The 18,083-nt window shown below is 44.4% G+C and overlaps 7 protein-coding genes and 2 pseudogenes across 7 annotated transcripts; 5 read left to right on the forward strand and 4 right to left on the reverse strand.

Moving 5' to 3' along the window:
* Window positions 1-2,539: 2,539 nt before the first annotated feature.
* On the reverse strand, window positions 2,540-3,043 carry LOC148453387 (histone H2A type 1). The gene has a single exon (XM_088462223.1). It carries the CDS (start codon window positions 3,002-3,004, stop codon window positions 2,612-2,614), a length of 393 nt encoding a protein of 130 aa, XP_088318349.1. The 5' UTR covers window positions 3,005-3,043; the 3' UTR covers window positions 2,540-2,611.
* Window positions 3,044-3,250: 207 nt separating this feature from the next.
* LOC148453388 (histone H2B 1.1-like) lies at window positions 3,251-3,702 on the forward strand. The gene has a single exon (XM_088462197.1). The coding sequence runs from the start codon at window positions 3,272-3,274 to the stop codon at window positions 3,650-3,652; it is 381 nt and encodes a 126-aa protein (XP_088318323.1). The 5' UTR covers window positions 3,251-3,271; the 3' UTR covers window positions 3,653-3,702.
* Window positions 3,703-6,135: 2,433 nt separating this feature from the next.
* LOC148453389 (histone H3-like) lies at window positions 6,136-6,587 on the forward strand (annotated as a pseudogene).
* Window positions 6,588-7,488: 901 nt separating this feature from the next.
* LOC148453390 (histone H1-like) lies at window positions 7,489-8,232 on the reverse strand. Its single transcript, XM_088462158.1, has one exon. The coding sequence runs from the start codon at window positions 8,215-8,217 to the stop codon at window positions 7,546-7,548; it is 672 nt and encodes a 223-aa protein (XP_088318284.1). The 5' UTR covers window positions 8,218-8,232; the 3' UTR covers window positions 7,489-7,545.
* A 215-nt stretch (window positions 8,233-8,447) lies between these two features.
* LOC148453391 (histone H4) lies at window positions 8,448-11,003 on the forward strand. Its single transcript, XM_088462162.1, has 2 exons — window positions 8,448-8,537; window positions 9,857-11,003. Exon 2 carries the CDS (start codon window positions 9,884-9,886, stop codon window positions 10,193-10,195), a length of 312 nt encoding a protein of 103 aa, XP_088318288.1. The 5' UTR covers window positions 8,448-8,537; window positions 9,857-9,883; the 3' UTR covers window positions 10,196-11,003.
* A 1,488-nt stretch (window positions 11,004-12,491) lies between these two features.
* LOC148453392 (histone H1C pseudogene) lies at window positions 12,492-13,135 on the reverse strand (annotated as a pseudogene).
* Window positions 13,136-13,220: 85 nt separating this feature from the next.
* LOC148453393 (histone H4) lies at window positions 13,221-13,642 on the forward strand. The gene has a single exon (XM_088462166.1). The coding sequence runs from the start codon at window positions 13,244-13,246 to the stop codon at window positions 13,553-13,555; it is 312 nt and encodes a 103-aa protein (XP_088318292.1). The 5' UTR covers window positions 13,221-13,243; the 3' UTR covers window positions 13,556-13,642.
* A 1,189-nt stretch (window positions 13,643-14,831) lies between these two features.
* On the reverse strand, window positions 14,832-15,318 carry LOC148453394 (histone H2A type 1). Its single transcript, XM_088462221.1, has one exon. It carries the CDS (start codon window positions 15,277-15,279, stop codon window positions 14,887-14,889), a length of 393 nt encoding a protein of 130 aa, XP_088318347.1. The 5' UTR covers window positions 15,280-15,318; the 3' UTR covers window positions 14,832-14,886.
* A 278-nt stretch (window positions 15,319-15,596) lies between these two features.
* On the forward strand, window positions 15,597-16,069 carry LOC148453395 (histone H2B 1.1-like). The gene has a single exon (XM_088462172.1). It carries the CDS (start codon window positions 15,634-15,636, stop codon window positions 16,012-16,014), a length of 381 nt encoding a protein of 126 aa, XP_088318298.1. The 5' UTR covers window positions 15,597-15,633; the 3' UTR covers window positions 16,015-16,069.
* Window positions 16,070-18,083: the final 2,014 nt, after the last annotated feature.

Genomic DNA, 18,083 nt, shown 5'->3' on the forward strand with positions numbered 1-18,083 from the left:
GGCCTAGTTTCACAATGCAGTGCAAACAAGGAGACTAGCCTAGATGAGTGAAGAGAACAGACGGGGAGAGACAGGAGAAGACTGTGGGACAGAGGGCCTGATTCAGAGCTGGACGCTATTTGCGCTCGCTTGTCCAGAAAAAGGGGCTGGCTATTTAAATTGACCGTTCGCTCTTTGCGGTCTGTTGACGCCTCTATGTCTGAACAAGCGAACAAAACATGCAGACTTTTTTTTGTAAAAAATGCCCCTGGCCGCTCGCATCATACGTCATCTCCGCTATTTATTAGATTAATCGAGTACATCGAAAGGAGAATGAACTGCTTGCTATTCTTGTGGTAGCATTTTCCTACCGCAATCATGCGAGCAGTTCTGGCTAAAAGACACCCAACTGACGTGGTTGATGACGCTGCTTTGTTAATTATGCACTCCCATTAAATGCCCGTTTTGACCGTTTGGCACGCCTGCGTTCGGATCTCCACACCCCGTTTTCAAGCACCTTCCCCTGTTACCACCCACAAACGCCTCACTCTGTCACTCAAATTAGTAGGCATTCGCTATATTGCGAGCACACGATTTCCGACCGCACTGACTGGTTGGCGCATTGATTAGAAGTCTCAAATTTGTGGTCCAAGGCTATTTAACCCTTGCAGCATGACAGCTACTTATTCAAAATTGTATAATTTGGTGCCTGTGCCCACTTTGCCAGCTTGTTTTATGCCCAAAACCTTGTAGGGCCAGTCAAGATACAATTGGGTCATATGTAAGTGACTTTTCTCTTTTGGTTGGAAGTGTCAAATTTGTGGTCCAAGGCTATTTTACCCTTTCAACAATACAGGTATTTATTCAAAATTTGAAAATGTGGTGCCTGTGCTCAGTTTGCCAGCCTTTTTCATGCCCAAAACCTTGTTGCGCCAGGCAAAATACAATTGGGTCTTTTATAAGTGACTGCTCTCTGTTGGTTGCAAATGTCAAATTTGTTGCCCAAGGCTATTTAATACTTGCAACACTACAGATACTTATTCAAATCAATACAATCTGTATCTGTGCCCACTTTGCCAGCCTATTTCATGCCCAAAACCCTGTTGGGCCAGGCAAAATACAAATGAATCATATGTAAGTGACATATTTCTGTTGCTTAGAAGTGTCATATTTGTGGCCCAAGTTTTTTTCACCCTTGCAACACTAGAGCTACTTATTCAAAATGATATAAATTGGTACCTATGCCCACTTTTCCAGCCTATTTCATGCACAAAACCTTGTTGGGCCAGGCAAAATAAAAGTGGGTCATATGTAAGTGACACACCACTGTTGTTTGGAATTGTCAAATTTGTGGCCCAAGGCTATTTAACCCTTGCAGTTCTACAGCTCCTTATTCAAAATGGTTTGGTGCCTTTTCCCACTTTGCCAGCCTATTTCATGGCCTAAACCTTGTTGGGCCAGGCAAAATACAAGTGCATCAAATGTGACACCCACTGTTGGTTGGAATTGTCAAATTGTGGCCCAAGGCTATTTGATACTTGCAACACTTTATTCAAATGGTATAATTTGGTGCCTGTACCCGCTTTGCCAGCCTATTTCATGCCCAAAATACTTGTTGGGCCACAAAAAATACAAGTGAATCAGTAGGTGACCATTGTCTGTTATTTGGTAGTGTCAAATTTGTCATTCAAGGCTATTTAACGCTTGCAACACTACAGCTGACTTATTCAAAATGGTATAATTTGGTGCCTCTGCCCACTTTGCCAGCCTATTTCATGCACAAAACCTTGTTAGGTCAGGCAAAATACAAGTGGGTGATGTCTATGTGACTCCAGTCCTTAGGTTGGAAGGGTCAAATTTGTGGTCCACGGCTATTTAACCCTTGCACCACTACAGCTACTTGTTCAAATGGTATAATTTGGTGCCTATGCCAACTTTGTCAGCCTATGATTTGTCTATATTACAATTGTTTATTATTAAATAAATAATGTAGTATTCAATGTGCATAAATAAACACCATGTGGACCTCACAAATTATAAATGCTTGTCTTTAAAATGTCATTTGTGACGTCAGCAACACCCCAATGGTATTGCCCTTACTTGATTTTAACTTGCAGTAAATCCCATCACTTTATTTTCACTGATTACACCAAAATTCTTCCTTGTTAGGTAAAATCCTTCCCACTTCAATGGAAGAAACGAAAAATGGAAAACAGTGCAATTCAGTTTATAATCGCAATTCTAGTCACATATCTGAACGTGCATATACAATTTTATATATTCTTACAGTAAATATAATCCCCACTCCGCTTGCCAGAAATAAGAGCAATTGCAAATTCTTGTATGGCCATAAGAAGTGATAGCAGTAAGTCTTTAATGGAATTTAAAGCTTGTAAATGTGCGTAGACTAAAGTGGAACCAACCCTTCACAGCTGCTGTTCCTGATCTGGATGGAATGTTGGGGATGTTCTAATACAAAGCGCTGCTAACCAGCCAGATAACGCTACAGTAAAAACCTAAACAAAAAATAGCCGTGTTCTCAGCTCTCCTGGGAAGACGTGGGTGGCTCTGAAAAGAGCCTTTGTGGTGTTACAGGGACATGGGTTCTGTGGTGGAAGTTACCAGCATCACATTACTTGCTCTTGGCTGACTTGTGACTCTCCGTTTTCTTGGGCAGCAGCACGGCCTGGATGTTGGGCAGGACTCCCCCCTGGGCGATGGTCACTCCACCCAGCAATTTATTCAGTTCCTCATCATTGCGCACGGCGAGCTGGAGGTGGCGGGGGATGATGCGGGTCTTCTTGTTGTCGCGGGCAGCGTTACCTGCAAGCTCTAGAATCTCAGCCGTCAAGTACTCTAGTACAGCGGCCAAATACACTGGGGCTCCGGCACCAACACGCTCCGCATAATTTCCCTTCCTCAGGAGGCGGTGAACGCGGCCAACAGGAAACTGGAGACCGGCCCGAGATGAACGAGTCTTGGCCTTAGCCCGGGTCTTGCCGCCTTGTTTACCTCTTCCAGACATGTTCTATGTAACGGAGAAACAGCTCCCTCAAAGACAGCGCCCTCCTCCTCATATATATATTGTCTGCGGGATCCCCTGTTTGCTCTGTGATTGGTCCAATGCAACAGTCACCAATGCAGCTCAAGTTCTTGTACTAGCCAATGAAAGCTGTGCTATGGATGACCACTAATGAATAAAGCTTAATTTGCATAGCCTGCCTATAAATAGAGCTGATCTTGGTTTGGTCAGAATGATTTTCTGCAGAGGGAGTCATTGTCTGTGTTGATAATGCCTGAACCAGCCAAGACTGCATCGGCCCCCAAGAAAGGCTCCAAGAAAGCGGTGACTAAGACCCAGAAGAAAGATGGGAAGAAGCGTAGGAAGACCAGGAAGGAGAGTTACGCCATTTACGTCTACAAGGTGCTGAAGCAGGTGCATCCTGATACTGGCATCTCCTCCAAGGCTATGGGCATCATGAACTCCTTTGTGAATGATATCTTTGAGCGCATTGCAGGGGAAGCTTCACGCCTAGCTCATTACAACAAGCGCTCCACCATCACTTCTCGGGAGATCCAGACCGCTGTACGCCTGCTGCTGCCGGGAGAGCTGGCCAAGCACGCCGTGTCCGAGGGCACCAAGGCCGTCACCAAGTACACCAGCGCCAAGTGATCTCCTCTTCCGTCCCACATGAACACAAAGGCTCTTTTAAGAGCCACCCACCTCCTCTCTAATCGAGCTGTAACTATTACCTTTCACGGAACTGAGTTACAGAAACCTAGGCTGTATTTCACTCCTGTCTTACGTAGTTTATGTCTGTTTTATTTGTTGGAGTTGTAACTTGTTCCCAATACAGATTCCACCGGTCATCGTGAGCTTTTTCACTACTTACTAGAGCCGGACATCTATTAGGTTCCTTTCTGTGTTGCCATTTTATTAAATCCAAGTCTAACCTTGCGGTAAGTGGATATTGTATCCAAAACGAGGACCTTGTATTAAATACGTCCTAAGATGTTCTGTACGTCATTAAAAAGATGGTCTTATCAATTTCAACTTCACGTGGAGTATTACACCTGTCAAACATGTCAGTACACTTATTAATTAGCAATCATTTATAAGTGATATGTTACCCGGAAAGGCCTCTAGGTTCTGGATGATGATGCTCTTAAATACATTACACACTAAAGTTTTAAAAATAAATAAATAAATGGCTTTACACTCTGGCGTTATAATTCCTCAATCGCGATGTCTGCAGCTGAATGCTTTGACAACCAGGATCCACACACTACTATCCGTAATGACCATCTGATTATTGTAGTAGAGATGGATGGGTTGCCATGAAAAGGACATGAGTATGTAGTGTGGGGTCCCCTTGTTTTTGTGTAAACATGTAAAATGAGCCTCTGATTTTTACCTGTAAAATACTCTTCCCACAGTTTGAGGTGTTGTGCACATGATTTAGTTCAAATTATTGAAATTTAAGTGTTTCTTTATTGCTCAATTTCAATATATTCTTTAACATTATTACACACAATAATCCAATTGACTGTGAGAAACCTAAGGAAAGTACCATCAGCATTCTTCACAGAAAGAGGGGTTTCTAAGAGGGTTTCACCTTAATCCTTTCTATCTGATGACGCTCACTACCTGTCATTAGTGGTTACTGGTTTGCTCATCAGTCTTGTGAAGCTGGCATTAACCCTTGCACAAAATTTTATTTCTTTGTGCGGCATGTTTATATTGTGTTAAGAAGATTATTATTTTTGCTTATTCCATTTATCTCATATCATACAGTGTATGCATTTGACTCCATTTATTTTATAGCATTGAGATAAATGTGTGTGGGGAAATAGAGGAACGCAACTGTCAATAAAACCCCATATAATTTTATTGATAGCCTGGTGTCATAAATATAAAATATATTACATGCGGCCCTCGACAGTTTACTAAAGTGTGATTACCTTCCATCCCCCAATAATAATTGTCAACCCATGCTCAATGCCCTCCAGTGATGGCAGCACATGCACATGGGGTCCCATTGGGAAGCCAGAGTCCCCTAAATATACCACCTATCAGTATTTAATTAGTAATAACCAATTACTATCTGCACCAATATGGAATATTATTTTTTTAAATCCCCCCCTTATTACTAATATATCTCAATAATAACTACGTAATTGCATGTTCATAAATCGTGAGAGTAGAAAAAGAACAAGCAAAATATAAATACAATAACTGAATGTGCAGAAGGAAAATACAAATCTGGAATGAATATAGAACAATAAAAGTGTCTGTTTTATATACTGTGCCTTTAGTATAGCTTGTGTTTTATTTCAACTGAGTACAGTACATTGTGAGCCCCTATATACTATACAGATGTAGCCCTGTATTTCTTCATGTAGTTTCTCTGAGGTTTAGGTTGTGGTCTAAGGTAAAGATTGTATCCACTAATGTTTCATAGAATAGAAACAATTGTAAAATAATATTTACTGTTTCTCTTTAGTATCATATTTTGTTTCCAATGCATGCAGACCTACTGAGTATACTCAGATCTCATATTACTCACAATATGACAAATGATGCCTTCCATATAAATGTATTCTTAATGATTTTTCAATCAAATGGTTGTTTTATTGTGAATTTTGCACCATTTGCTGATATATTGATCTATGCTGTTTTTACTGCTGTGATTATATACTTGAAGTAGTGAGCGTAACTTGAAGGAATCATTTTGTTTAAACACAAAACTTTCCCGCCCATGGCAGCTATTCAGCGATGTGATTACTGTCCGTCTTTAGACCCCCGACACGAGTCCTATAGTGTAGTGATGCAATATCACCGTCCGTATGTAGGGGGTCGCTCATTGATTCTTCTCGCTGGTAAACAAGGACATAATTTCCGATTAAATTACATCGACTGAACTTTGAACTAAACAATTTATTGCAACTCGTGTATTCCCGCACTGGCATGTTATATTATATACTTTACATACCTAATAACGGAGGAAACGAAAAATCTTGAAAGTTAGAACGACTTTGCCTCAGCCAATCAGAATGATGGGCGTCTTTAATTCATCGAATCACAACGCAGCACTGTGGATAAATAGAGTTGTTTTCGACTATTCTTTATTTATTCTTCTTCCTACATTACTAGTGTATAGTACGATGGCCAGGACCAAGCAGACCGCCCGCAAATCTACTGGAGGAAAAGCTCCCCGCAAGCAGCTGGCAACCAAGGCAGCTCGGAAGAGCGCCCCAGCTACCGGCGGCGTGAAGAAGCCTCACCGCTACCGACCCGGAACTGTTGCGCTCCGAGAGATCCGACGCTACCAGAAATCTACCGAACTGCTGATCCGCAAGTTGCCCTTCCAGCGCCTGGTGAGAGAGATCGCCTAGGATTTAAGACCGACCTGCGTTTCCAGAGCTCTGCCGTTATGGCCCTGCAAGAGGCCAGCGAGGCTTATCTGGTCGGGCTCTTCGAGGACACCAACCTGTGTGCCATTCACGCCAAGAGGGTGACCATCATGCCCAAAGACATCCAGCTGGCCCGCAGGATCCGAGGCGAGAGGGCATAGACTATACTCGGCACTACTGCATACACGCAGCACAAAGGCTCTTTTCAGAGCCACCAAATCTTTCTAAACGAGCTGAAGCATCAACTATATATTTCTAGAATTGGAAGAATGCTGATAAAGCCTCAACTCCGCTTCCTCCCTAGGTGGAGTCCACATGAATACCGGTAGTATCCTTAATTAGCCTCACATCGCGTATTCTGTAGTGCCCCGCACCTTCCCGCTGCATTGGTCAAAGGTAGAAGTCTCCTATTTACATGTAGCCGTTTCAATTGAAGTTGCATCCTTTTAAGTGTAGATTAGAACGTGGTTTCCCTGTACATTTCACCAAGCTGCACTCCTATCCTTTACAGAACCAACCCCCACGTTCTAGACCCAGAGCTATGGAAGAACTCCCCCTTTGTGATTGCGGCATAAGGGCACTGCACTATGCCGCAAGTGCAGTGCCCTTAGCAGGAGAGATGGAAGCGCACAATGGCTCTTCCATCTCTCCCGCTAAATCGGCCATGAATCCGCTCTTTAGGGACAGGGTGGGTGGCTCTGGAAAGAGCCTTTGTGGTATGGTGGAAACAAAGATCTAGCAGTAACATCACTATAGTCGTCTTAGGCAGTAGTATGGCCTCCCTGCGCGATGTTCAGCCCACCGAGCAATTTGTTTAGCCGGAAGAAGCTGTGAATGATGAAGGGGGGGAGGGGGATTATTATGTCGTACAAAAAAAAAAAAAACACGAATTACTCAGCCATACCATGAGTTTTACTAGATTAAAGCTATTAAATTATTAACAACCCGCCCCCACACCCCAAGATTGAGACATTGAATGGTGATGTGTAAGCCCAGGAGGCTTTACATGGTTAACCACTAAATACAGTACAAGCGAATCACAAAGCAGCCCCTAGAGAACACGCCGTGCGTTTACAGCTCTGCCGAGAGAGGGTGGGTGGCTCTGAAAAGAGCCTTTGGTGTGATAAGGAAGAGGCTGCGGTTGTTTGTCCATTACTTCTTTGCCGCTGCTTTCTTGGGCTTAGCCAACTTCTTGGCCGGACTCTTGGCAGTTTTGGGCTTAGCTGCCTTCTTGGCCGGACTCTTGGCAGCTTTGGGCTTCGCTGCCTTCTTGGCCGGACTCTTGGCCGCCTTTTTAGGCTTCTCGGCTTTAGGCTTCTTTGGGCTTTTGGCAGCAGCCGCCTTTGATTGTCTCTTTACTTTCTTCGGGCTCTTAGCAGCACTCGGAGCTTTCTTGGGCTTCTTCGGGGATTTGGCAACTTTCTTTGCCGCAGGCTTCTTGGGCTTCAGAGACTTCTGAGTAGCCTTCTTGCTTTCCACTGGCTTCTTACTGAGCTTGAAGGAGCCTGAAGCGCCGGTGCCTTTCACCTGAGTGAGTGTTCCTTTGGTCACCAGGCCTTTCACCCCCAGTTTAATGCGGCTGTTTTTCTTCTCCACATCGTAGCCTCCCGCAGCCAGAGCCTTCTTTAAGGCGGCAAGCGAAACCCCACTGCGCTCTTTAGAGGCGGCCACGACTTTCACGATCAGCTCGGAGACGCTGGGGCCAGAAGACTTGGGACTTTTCTTGGCTCCTCCCGCAGCTTTCTTCGTTTGTCTTTTCTTTTTGGCTGCGCCCTCTGATGGAGCAGGGACGGCGGCGGCTGGTGCAGTTTCTGCCATGTTCATGTACAATTCAGCGTAACACGTTGAAATAATAATGTAGTACACATATCTGCCGAAGTCTTTTATATACAGTGCCGGCTATGCCGTGATTGGCTGCTCACCGTGGTGCCTTCTGTGTTCCCATTGGCGGAATATGTAGCCGTGTAAATTATTTCCTTATATGAATGAAAGGGACAACCAGCTCTCAGCGTGTGTTTCCCTAGCGCAGAAAAAGAGTATTTTATACGGCATTAGAAGGGCAGCGAGCTGGCTCTTTGCTCCACACTCCTACTCTAAGGCCTCATCTTACCCTTTATGGCAATTGTTCGCTTAGGCGCGACGAGGTAAGACAGATATAGCCACTGGCAGCTCATCCACACCAGTCTGCATGTGCCCTGCATGTTATAAATGTCTCCTTTCATGCGAGGCTAATATGTAGTATCGGATCATTTTGTCTCCTCCTGGTACTGGAGATAGTTAAGGGGCTCTGCGGCACAATCTGTATAGAGCCGGGTGGATATTGAGACACATAAAGGCAACGTGTGGGCTTTTGTACACTCAGATGGATAACACAGACAGGCTGCCTCACAAGGTATTTGTACTCTTGTCTAGAAACTCTAGTTACTATGACATGGTAAGGCTACATAACAGACTAAGCTACATATTAATCCTGCCTGGGATTCTGCCGGCAGCGTAGAATGTGTGTGACACTTCTAAATATTCTTCTATTCATCCAAATCTCTTCTGTATATTTATCAAGATAAATGTTTCAGTAATATGGCTATGGTAAGCTAGCCCTATTACTTTGAAACTATTACAGAACAAACCTCAGTCACCTGCTAAGAAGTGTTAGGTTACCTTGGGTTAGAAGCAAAGATCATGCTGGAATGCCAATAACAGTGGAAAAGGAACTCAGCAGTAAATGTTAGGAGGAGCCCACCACAGGACCGCGGTGCCAGACAATTGTAACATAAAGCTGTTATTGTCAGCCTGGCAGTTGCTTACTAGAAGTAAGGGTAGCCTACCCACATACACCCCCTCAATTCTACACAATGAAAGTCCCCAGGCAGCCTGTAATGTGCGCCTTGTCCAATTTGTAATACAGAACCTATTTCAGTTAAGAGAGTAAACAGATGGATGTGTAGAAAGTGTCTGTGTTTTGAGGGCAGAGAGAAATAAAAAAAAGGGGGGTACCAATACAGGGAGATGAGAGGAATAGAGGGTAGAATAAGAGAAACTGAAGGAATTGTGGAAAGAATAGATGGAGAAAAGGGATGACAAAAGTGGGAGACTATTTAAAAAAGTACAAGAGAAATGAGGAAAAGGGAGAAACGGGAAAGAATGGGGGACAAGAAGTAATAGGGGGACAGTAATGTTAAATATCACCTATAATATGGACACATATCTCATTAGACACATACACAGTCTCAGTTCAGTCTGTATAGCGGATGAGTTCTTGTATAAATTTAAATTCTAATAATTGCACTGGGAGAAGTCGTCCCAAAACTGATATTGTCCCTGTATTAGTTGTGTCACAAGGAGCAGGATGTGACGCACAGGAGGACTCCTCCCTCATAGCGTAGAAGTTTCCTACTAGGTCCGCTTACACTGTATAAGAGGAGGACTTTCTACATCGTAACTATATTACTCTTCTTGTTTCCAGTGGAATCAGTGGAAAAGTAGAAGCAGCATGTCTGGCAGAGGCAAAGGTGGAAAGGGGCTCGGAAAAGGAGGCGCTAAGCGGCACAGGAAGGTGCTTCGGGATAACATCCAGGGAATCACTAAGCCCGCCATCCGTCGTCTGGCCCGGAGAGGGGGTGTGAAGCGCATCTCCGGTCTCATTTATGAAGAGACGCGTGGGGTGTTGAAGGTCTTTTTGGAGAACGTTATCCGAGACGCCGTCACCTACACCGAGCACGCCAAGAGGAAAACAGTCACCGCCATGGATGTGGTGTACGCTCTGAAACGCCAGGGCCGCACTCTCTATGGATTCGGGGGCTGAACACTGATGCACGCCTAATACTATCACTCACACAAAGGCCCTTTTCAGGGCCGCCCATCTTTTCTGTGAGCGCTATTCTGACGCACTAGTACCATTATGTATTTTGTCCTGGCAAACGGCAGACTCTTTACAAGGTGCTAATATTTCACTTTTTCCCTCGTATTGAGCTGCGTGTTTGCTGATTAGATTTACAGCGTTACAGGTTATTATTTCATAGCGATGCACATACCCATTATAAACTTGTTCTAGGTGTGTACATTCAAACACCGTTTTAGTGGTATCCCCATGTTAGAGAATGTAGTGAGTCCATAGTATACGATGGCACAAATCAGTGTGTTTGGCTGACTAGTTGTAAGATGATGGATACAATGTACACTTTTTAGAAGGGAAAAACTGAGAACATTCTAATTTGTGTTGTCTGTAGGTAATCCCTATTCTCTTAAAAGCCATAACCCTTTTCTGCCTGGGAAGGATGAAATTGAAAAGAATAGCCCATTGCATAAAATCACATCACCATTAAGATTCATATTAAGACTCCCTGCACTTTCAAATCATTTTGTCAATCAAAATTGAGCATTACACTGGTTAAATCAATAGATTATTGTCTTCTGTGGCTGTTGATTTGGAAAATATAAATGACATTGGTAAAGACATGATTGCAGGCTGCTGTAACTGAATGATCACGTAACATTGTAGCAATCCACACAGTTTTATACAGTTATATTGTAACAAATGTATCAAACCGCTAAACCACACTGGAATTACCACACACTGCTCAAAGGAATAGAGCTAGTCAGTCCGTGTTTTGAAGGCAGATTTATAAATGAGTCCGTCAGTTCCTGTACCAGATCGTTTCAAGCCGTCTAGAGACAATCAGAAACCAAACTCACGGTGCTTCTGGTTTGGCAGAACACTGTAGGCTTTCTTATCCACACAGACGCGATCCTGGAGCAGTGACTGCTGTTGGAGAAATAAATGAGACCGGGTGGGTGATGGGGCGCCCTGAGCTAGCTGCCGGTTATAACTCCTTACACTGTTTCTATGTTGGGAATTTGGGACACATCATGCTCCGATAGGTCTTGCACTCCTCGTAATCTGCAGTAGACTGCTACAGTACTGTATCCCCCCAGCTGGTGCCAACTGATTTAATGCGGGTCATTTAATTTAATGGGGATCCTTTTGTATCAGATTCAACACTTCTTAATACCTAGAGTAAGTGCAATTAGCTTTCTTCCCAAAAAGAGGGGTTTCTAAGTGGGATGTGCCTTTATCTCTTCTGCCTGACACCCAGTTTCTTATCACAGACACAATCAGATGTTAACAGTAGATAGAGGCTTGCACTCACGCTGAGGTGTGTTTCTCAGAGGGTGTCTCAGCTTTGGAAAGTTATCGAAAAAATATATATATACACACACTGTATGCTAGGAAGTGGGATAACTGCATTTTTAATGTGGTAGCAGATATCATGGCTACACATCCTCACAGTAAAATCTGAAGCAATAGCAGCACCGTGTGATCGAATAATATTTAATCGCTTGTAGTGGTGGGATAACTGGCTGCTATTTCTCCCGCTCTCACTAATAAGGATTATGCCGGCAGCATTACGTTAATCGCTTGTAGCAAGAGTAGATAACATGTGGCACATTAGCTGCTGGTGAACTACACAGAAGTCTCCTATCCAGCATGCACTGATGGCTAAGGGAACAATTAGACTGACAACATTTACATGTAGCCGAGAAGAACTCCCCCTTTATGTGTTTGCGGTTGAAGGGCACTGCGCTATTATAAGACCTATAATTATGTAAAGCGCACAATGGCTATCATCTCTCCCGCTAAATCGGCCATGAATTCGCACTTTAGGGACAGGATGGGTGGCTTGTGTTATGGTGGAAATAAGATCTAGCAGTAACATCACTAGCTCTTAGCTGGCTTGTGGCTCCTTAGGTAGCCGCAGTAGTACGGCCTCCCTGAGCGATGTTCACTCCACTGAGCAACTGGTTTAACCGAGGGAGGCTGTGAATTATGAAACCGGGGGATCATTCTGTCGTTAAAAAATAATAAAGCTATTAAATAACCGAGTATTAACAACACGCCCCCACACCCCAAGATTGAGACATTGAATGGTGATGTTTGAGCCCAGGAGGCTTTACATGGTTACCCACTAAATACAGTACAAGCGAATCACAAAGAAGCCCCTAGAGAACACGCCGTGCGTTTAGAGCTCTGCCGAGAAAGGGTGGGTGGCTCTGAAAAGAGCCTTTGGTGTGATGCGGAAGAGGCTGCGGTTGTTTGTCCATTACTTCTTAGCCGCTGCTTTCTTGGGCTTAGCCGCCTTCTTGGCCGGACTCTTGGCAGTTTTGGGCTTAGCCGCCTTCTTGGCCGGACTCTTGGCAGTTTTGGGCTTCGCTGCCTTCTTGGCCGGACTCTTGGCCGCCTTTTTAGGCTTCACGGCTTTAGGCTTCTTTGGGCTTTTGGCAGCAGCCGCCTTTGATGGTTTATTTACTTTCTTCTGGCTCTTAGCAGCACTCGGAGCTTTCTTGGGCTTCTTCGGGGATTTGGCCACTTTCTTTGCCGCAGGCTTCTTGGGCTTCAGAGACTTCTGAGCAGCCTTCTTGCTTTCCACCGGCTTCTTACGGAGCCTGAAGCGCCGGTGCCTTTCACCTGAGTGAGGGTTCCTTTGGTCACCAGACTCTTCACACCCAGCTTGACGCGGCTGTTATTCTTCTCCACATCGTAGCCTCCCGCAGCCAGAGCCTTCTTTAAGGCGGCAAGCGAAACCCCACTGCGCTCTTTAGGATGAGTCTAAGGATGCGTTTTTGTATACATTAAAATTAATAATTGTATTAGAGGGGTCGTCCCGAAACTGATATTGTCCCTATATTAAATGTGTCACAAGGTGCAGGATGTGACGCACAGGAGGACTCCTCCCTCATAGCCCATAAGTTTCCTACTAGGTCCGCCCGCACTGTATAAGAGGAGGACTTTGCCGCAGTGTTCGTATGGTTTTTTTTTGTTTCGACTGAGTGAAAGCGGTGATCAGGAAGCAGTATGTCTGGTAGAGGAAAAGGCGGAAAGGGGCTCGGAAAAGGAGGTGCTAAGCGGCACAGGAAGGTGCTTCGGGATAATATCCAAGGAATTACTAAGCCCGCCATCCGTCGTCTAGCCCGGAGAGGAGGCGTGAAGCGCATCTCCGGTCTCATTTATGAAGAGACCCGAGGGGTGTTGAAGGTCTTCCTGGAGAACGTTATACGGGACGCCGTCACCTACACCGAGCACGCTAAGCGGAAAACTGTCACCGCTATGGATGTGGTGTATGCTCTGAAACGCCAGGGCCGCACACTCTATGGATTCGGAGGCTGAATACTAATGCACATCTAAAATTACTTCTCCCACAAAGGCTCTTTTAAGGGCCGCCCATCTCTTCTGTGAGAGCGCTATTGTAACGCACTGGTAATGTTTGTAATAGCTCCTGTGTACATAGTGAAGTATGTCTATTTAATTCGTCCAATCACATTATTTAGTAGTTACTGATGACAGTATTTTGATACAATTTAACAATTAGGCGCTTCAGTTGGCTACTAGCTGTCAGTGCTGCTTCATAAACTTGTGCTGATTCACATTCTAAAAGGTGATAGTAACAAGTTAACAACGAAGGTTTGGACTCTGCCACGTCCTGCTGACATGAGGAAAGAAATATGGGGAGGTACTGTATGTTCTACATAAAAAAAAATGGTTGCATAACCCTTTCTTTCATTTTGCAGCAGCAGGTTCTTTCCGTGTATGAAGGGAAACCATCTCACAGGTTTGGTAGGTTATCAACATTGTAACCTTTATATAGAATTTAAAGTTTGTGCATTGTTGAATAGGGATCTGGATTCAATGGACAAAACTGGCTGTTATATGTCCTGCTCACACTGATAAGAATTACACAGGCCGGCTAATATGGTTATAGCAAATTAATATTCAACCGTTACTACGATGGATGGAAAGAAATCACCGCCATATTCCAGCGCAGGACGCAGGTAATTTCCTCCCTCTCAATCTGGAAGAGTCAGCTTTGATATTATAGACGGGGTTTTTGAAATTTTCAAACGGTTACTTAAAACCAGTCAGTGTAGGGGGAATGAATACATCTTCCAATCAGCGTACAACATAATGTAGAGGTAGAATTGCTATAAGACATTCCCTGATCCCATTGTTTTGCCTGAATTTTCTTCTTTAAAATATGGACACGACCATTGCCGACAGGGCGTAAATCCATCGGCAGGAAAGCTCCCCGCAAGCAGCTGGCAACTAAAGCTGCTCCTTAAGTAGCCGCATAGCTAGCAGCGCCGCGGTATTCTGTAGTACCCGCATCTTCCTGCCAGCCTGTCGCTGCCTTGGACAACCAATCAGCTCCTGTCATTTTAGACAGTTTGAAAAATTAGTTAAGAGCTGATTGGTTGGTACTTTTTCTCTCTCCAAACTTTGATAAATCTCCCCCTAAAGCTCTTCAGAGCCTGCTAGAGTGTTATGGTATCAACTCCACCCCCTCTTGATCTATGCGGTTTATATGTGAGCTCAGTGCACTAAATTATAAATTTTAAATCGGGCTCATATACTCGCATTGGAAATCAGCTCTTCAGGGACGGGTTGGGTGGCTCTGAAAAGAGCCTTTGTGTTATGGTGGGAACAAATATCTAGCAGTAACTTTACTTGCTCTTAGCGGACTTGTGGCTCTCGGTCTTCTTGGGCAGCAGTACAGCCTGGATGTTGGGCAGGACGCCTCCCTGGGCGATAGTCACCCCACCGAGCAACTTGTTTAGTTCTTCGTCATTGCGCACAGCCAACTGTAGGTGGCGGGGGATGATGCGAGTCTTCTTGTTATCTCGGGCGGCGTTTCCGGCAAGTTCTAGAATCTCAGCCGTCAGATACTCGAGCACTGCGGCCAGATACACTGGGGCTCCGGCTCCCACACGCTCAGCATAGTTTCCCTTCCTCAGTAGACGGTGGACGCGACCTACCGGAAATTGGAGTCCGGCCCGAGATGAACGAGTCTTAGCCTTTGCCCTGGTCTTACCGCCTTGTTTCCCTCTTCCAGACATGCTCGAGCCACACAGATACAAAATTATACACGCTATAAAGATGATGTAATGGGTCTATAACGTCGCCCTCCTCCTTACCTATATATACTAATATGGTATCCTGTACTTGCTCTGTGATTGGTTAGCTTACACGGCAACCAATGCAGCACAAGTTCATGCACTGACCAATCAACAAATGTAGGGTGGGGTTATGATGCCGTTCAACATCACATGATACGTCTACCCAATAGTGCAGTCTGCAGGGGTGAAGCCTCATTTGCATGGGTTGTCAATAAATAGAGCAGTTTCTGGGCGTTGATGGTCACATTTGTATTTTCTTGCTTTGTAAAGCTGTAGAGAGAGAGTTCATTGATAATGCCTGATCCAGCCAAATCTGCTCCGGCGGCCAAGAAAGGCTCAAAGAAAGCGGTGACTAAGACCCAGAAGAAAGATGGGAAGAAGCGTAGGAAGACCAGGAAGGAGAGTTACGCCATTTACGTCTACAAGGTGCTGAAGCAGGTGCATCCTGATACTGGCATCTCCTCTAAGGCTATGGGCATCATGAACTCTTTTGTGAATGATATTTTTGAACGCATTGCAGGGGAAGCTTCCCGCCTGGCTCATTACAACAAGCGCTCCACCATCACTTCCCGGGAGATCCAAACCGCTGTACGTCTGCTGTTGCCGGGAGAGTTGGCCAAGCACGCCGTGTCTGAGGGCACCAAGGCCGTCACCAAATACACCAGCGCCAAGTGATCTGCTTTCCTTCTCCCTCCCACATCAACACAAAGGCTCTTTTAAGAGCCGCCCACCTCCTCTCTAATCGGGCTGTAGCTATTGCTGTGACCCCTGTACTGGGCTGATAGGAACGTGCTGTTTTCGATTCTTCTATGTTTTAACTTATATTTGATCAAAAAAATTGATATGGCGATTCCACTCATGTACATTCTGTATCCTTTATGTAGGTGTTGGCGCTCAGCTAGAACAGTTATTGAATTTTTGCTTTTTAATCTGTCGGAAATTGAACATTGGCAGCAGCAGCAGCGACCTCATGTGGTCACTGGAGGAATAGTGGTTAAGTTTAAACTTCGGTTATAGTCTCATCTGCACTATCTGTCCCCAGTATTATACTAGTACAGCTTTAATGTCAGCTGAGTTCAATAAAGCTTTAGATTATCCCCTTCATTTGCCAATAATTGGAGGTGGGAGACTCATTTAATTAAAACCACAAACTATTGTTAGTTCATTTTATTTAAATACATATAAAGATTTATACAATCTACCTTTAATGTCTATACCTCACAGTGTGCTGATGGTTATCCTTATAAAGTGCACAATGCTTCCAAAGTTTCTGAGCATAGTGGGACGCCCGCTGCTACCCTCATATCTGTCCAGCGTAAACATCAGTAATATTGATGCAGATCGGGCAGCCATGCATCATACTGTAGTTGGCAAGTCTGACCAGCAGCAAACACTGCAGCTCTCATGCTGCGTAGGAGATCACAATGGATAATTTATGCACACCGCTGAAACAGGTAGACACCTGTGTTTACTTAACAACCCCCAGTTACCTCCCCCAAACCCTGGCTACCTGGCACTCACTTTGCAAATGTAATTATCGCTAAAAGATCGCTGCGTGTGCATCTTGCATACACGTACAACGGCAAACAATCGCTCAATCTGCGTAAATATCGGCATTGCCTACTTCTCTGAATCAGGCCCACTGTGCAAGGTAAAGTGGATTTAAGCAAGTTCATCTGTGCTGTCTGAATCATCTAAAGAGGCTTACATGTAATACATTCCTGATTTAAAGTGCTAAAGCATATACTGGAAATTGGTTTAAAATCCTGACAGGAAGTACCCAAGCATCATAAACCTTACCTGACATAAAGAATACCACAAAGTCTTTTGACTCATCCGGTTCCTCAGCTTCCTCAAAAATAAGCCCAAAAAACAAACACCAAATTTAAGGGGAAAAAAAAAAAAAAAAGCAAGTTAGAAAAAACACCCCAATTCTACTTGTTATCAGCGGAATTGGCAACAATGGGCCTGGCCAGCAAGGAACATTTTGAGAACAAGACCTGAACTGGGACCCCAGCCCATAATGGCAAGACTGAGTTGTGGTCCCGAGTGCTGGGAGTCTGCAGAGAACCTCCAGGCAGGTAATGAGACCTGGGATAGGAATTTATGTATTGATTACAAGTTTTTTTTTAACATGTCAACATTCTGACCGAACATGATGACTACATACCCTTTTGGAACAGGATGACTAGGAGTTACAGATCTTGGATTTGTTCAGAGACTGTACCCTAACATAGTCCTCTGACTTTGCTGCTGTGTGTACTAACCAGATGTGGGATTAGATTATCATTGAGATCTGCATATCTGGCAGAAGAGTAAACAGAGTGTTAAGGAGATCAGGGCAGTGCTCCAGCATTCTTGAGATAGGATATTTGCACTGTAGTTCAGTGGGGTAGGCAGCTTTTGATGTGAGGGGCAGCAAAGAGGCAAAAACAAAAGCCCCCCGGGCATTTAAATATGAAAATATCAAAATGTGAATACATTATTTCCAGCCAAACTGCACCACTAATTACACCTAGCAATACAATAAAACTAGGGATGTGCAGGCTCGGATAGCTTCGAGTTTGCACGTGGAGTTCGGATTTTTCCCTCCAAAAAAACGGAACTCAGAAAGAGGCAAAACGTCATCTTGCATGGACGAACATCATCATTCCTGGAAAAAGTCCATGCAAGATGACGTTTTGCCTCTTTCTGAGTTCCGTTTTTTTGGAGGGAAAAATCCGAACTCCACGTGCAAACTCGAA

Source organism: Taudactylus pleione, unplaced genomic scaffold (assembly GCF_031769625.1).
Source record: "Taudactylus pleione unplaced genomic scaffold, aTauple2 ptg001161l, whole genome shotgun sequence".
Taxonomy (NCBI): Eukaryota; Metazoa; Chordata; class Amphibia; order Anura; family Myobatrachidae; genus Taudactylus; species Taudactylus pleione.

Excerpts from the sequence above, each read along its gene's own strand:
- LOC148453387 (XM_088462223.1), bottom strand. The coding sequence starts at position 3,004 with ATGTCTGGAAGAGGTAAACAAGGCGGCAAGACCCGGGCTAAGGCCAAG.
- LOC148453388 (XM_088462197.1), top strand. The coding sequence starts at position 3,272 with ATGCCTGAACCAGCCAAGACTGCATCGGCCCCCAAGAAAGGCTCCAAG.
- LOC148453390 (XM_088462158.1), bottom strand. The coding sequence starts at position 8,217 with ATGAACATGGCAGAAACTGCACCAGCCGCCGCCGTCCCTGCTCCATCA.
- LOC148453391 (XM_088462162.1), top strand. The coding sequence starts at position 9,884 with ATGTCTGGCAGAGGCAAAGGTGGAAAGGGGCTCGGAAAAGGAGGCGCT.
- LOC148453393 (XM_088462166.1), top strand. The coding sequence starts at position 13,244 with ATGTCTGGTAGAGGAAAAGGCGGAAAGGGGCTCGGAAAAGGAGGTGCT.
- LOC148453394 (XM_088462221.1), bottom strand. The coding sequence starts at position 15,279 with ATGTCTGGAAGAGGGAAACAAGGCGGTAAGACCAGGGCAAAGGCTAAG.
- LOC148453395 (XM_088462172.1), top strand. The coding sequence starts at position 15,634 with ATGCCTGATCCAGCCAAATCTGCTCCGGCGGCCAAGAAAGGCTCAAAG.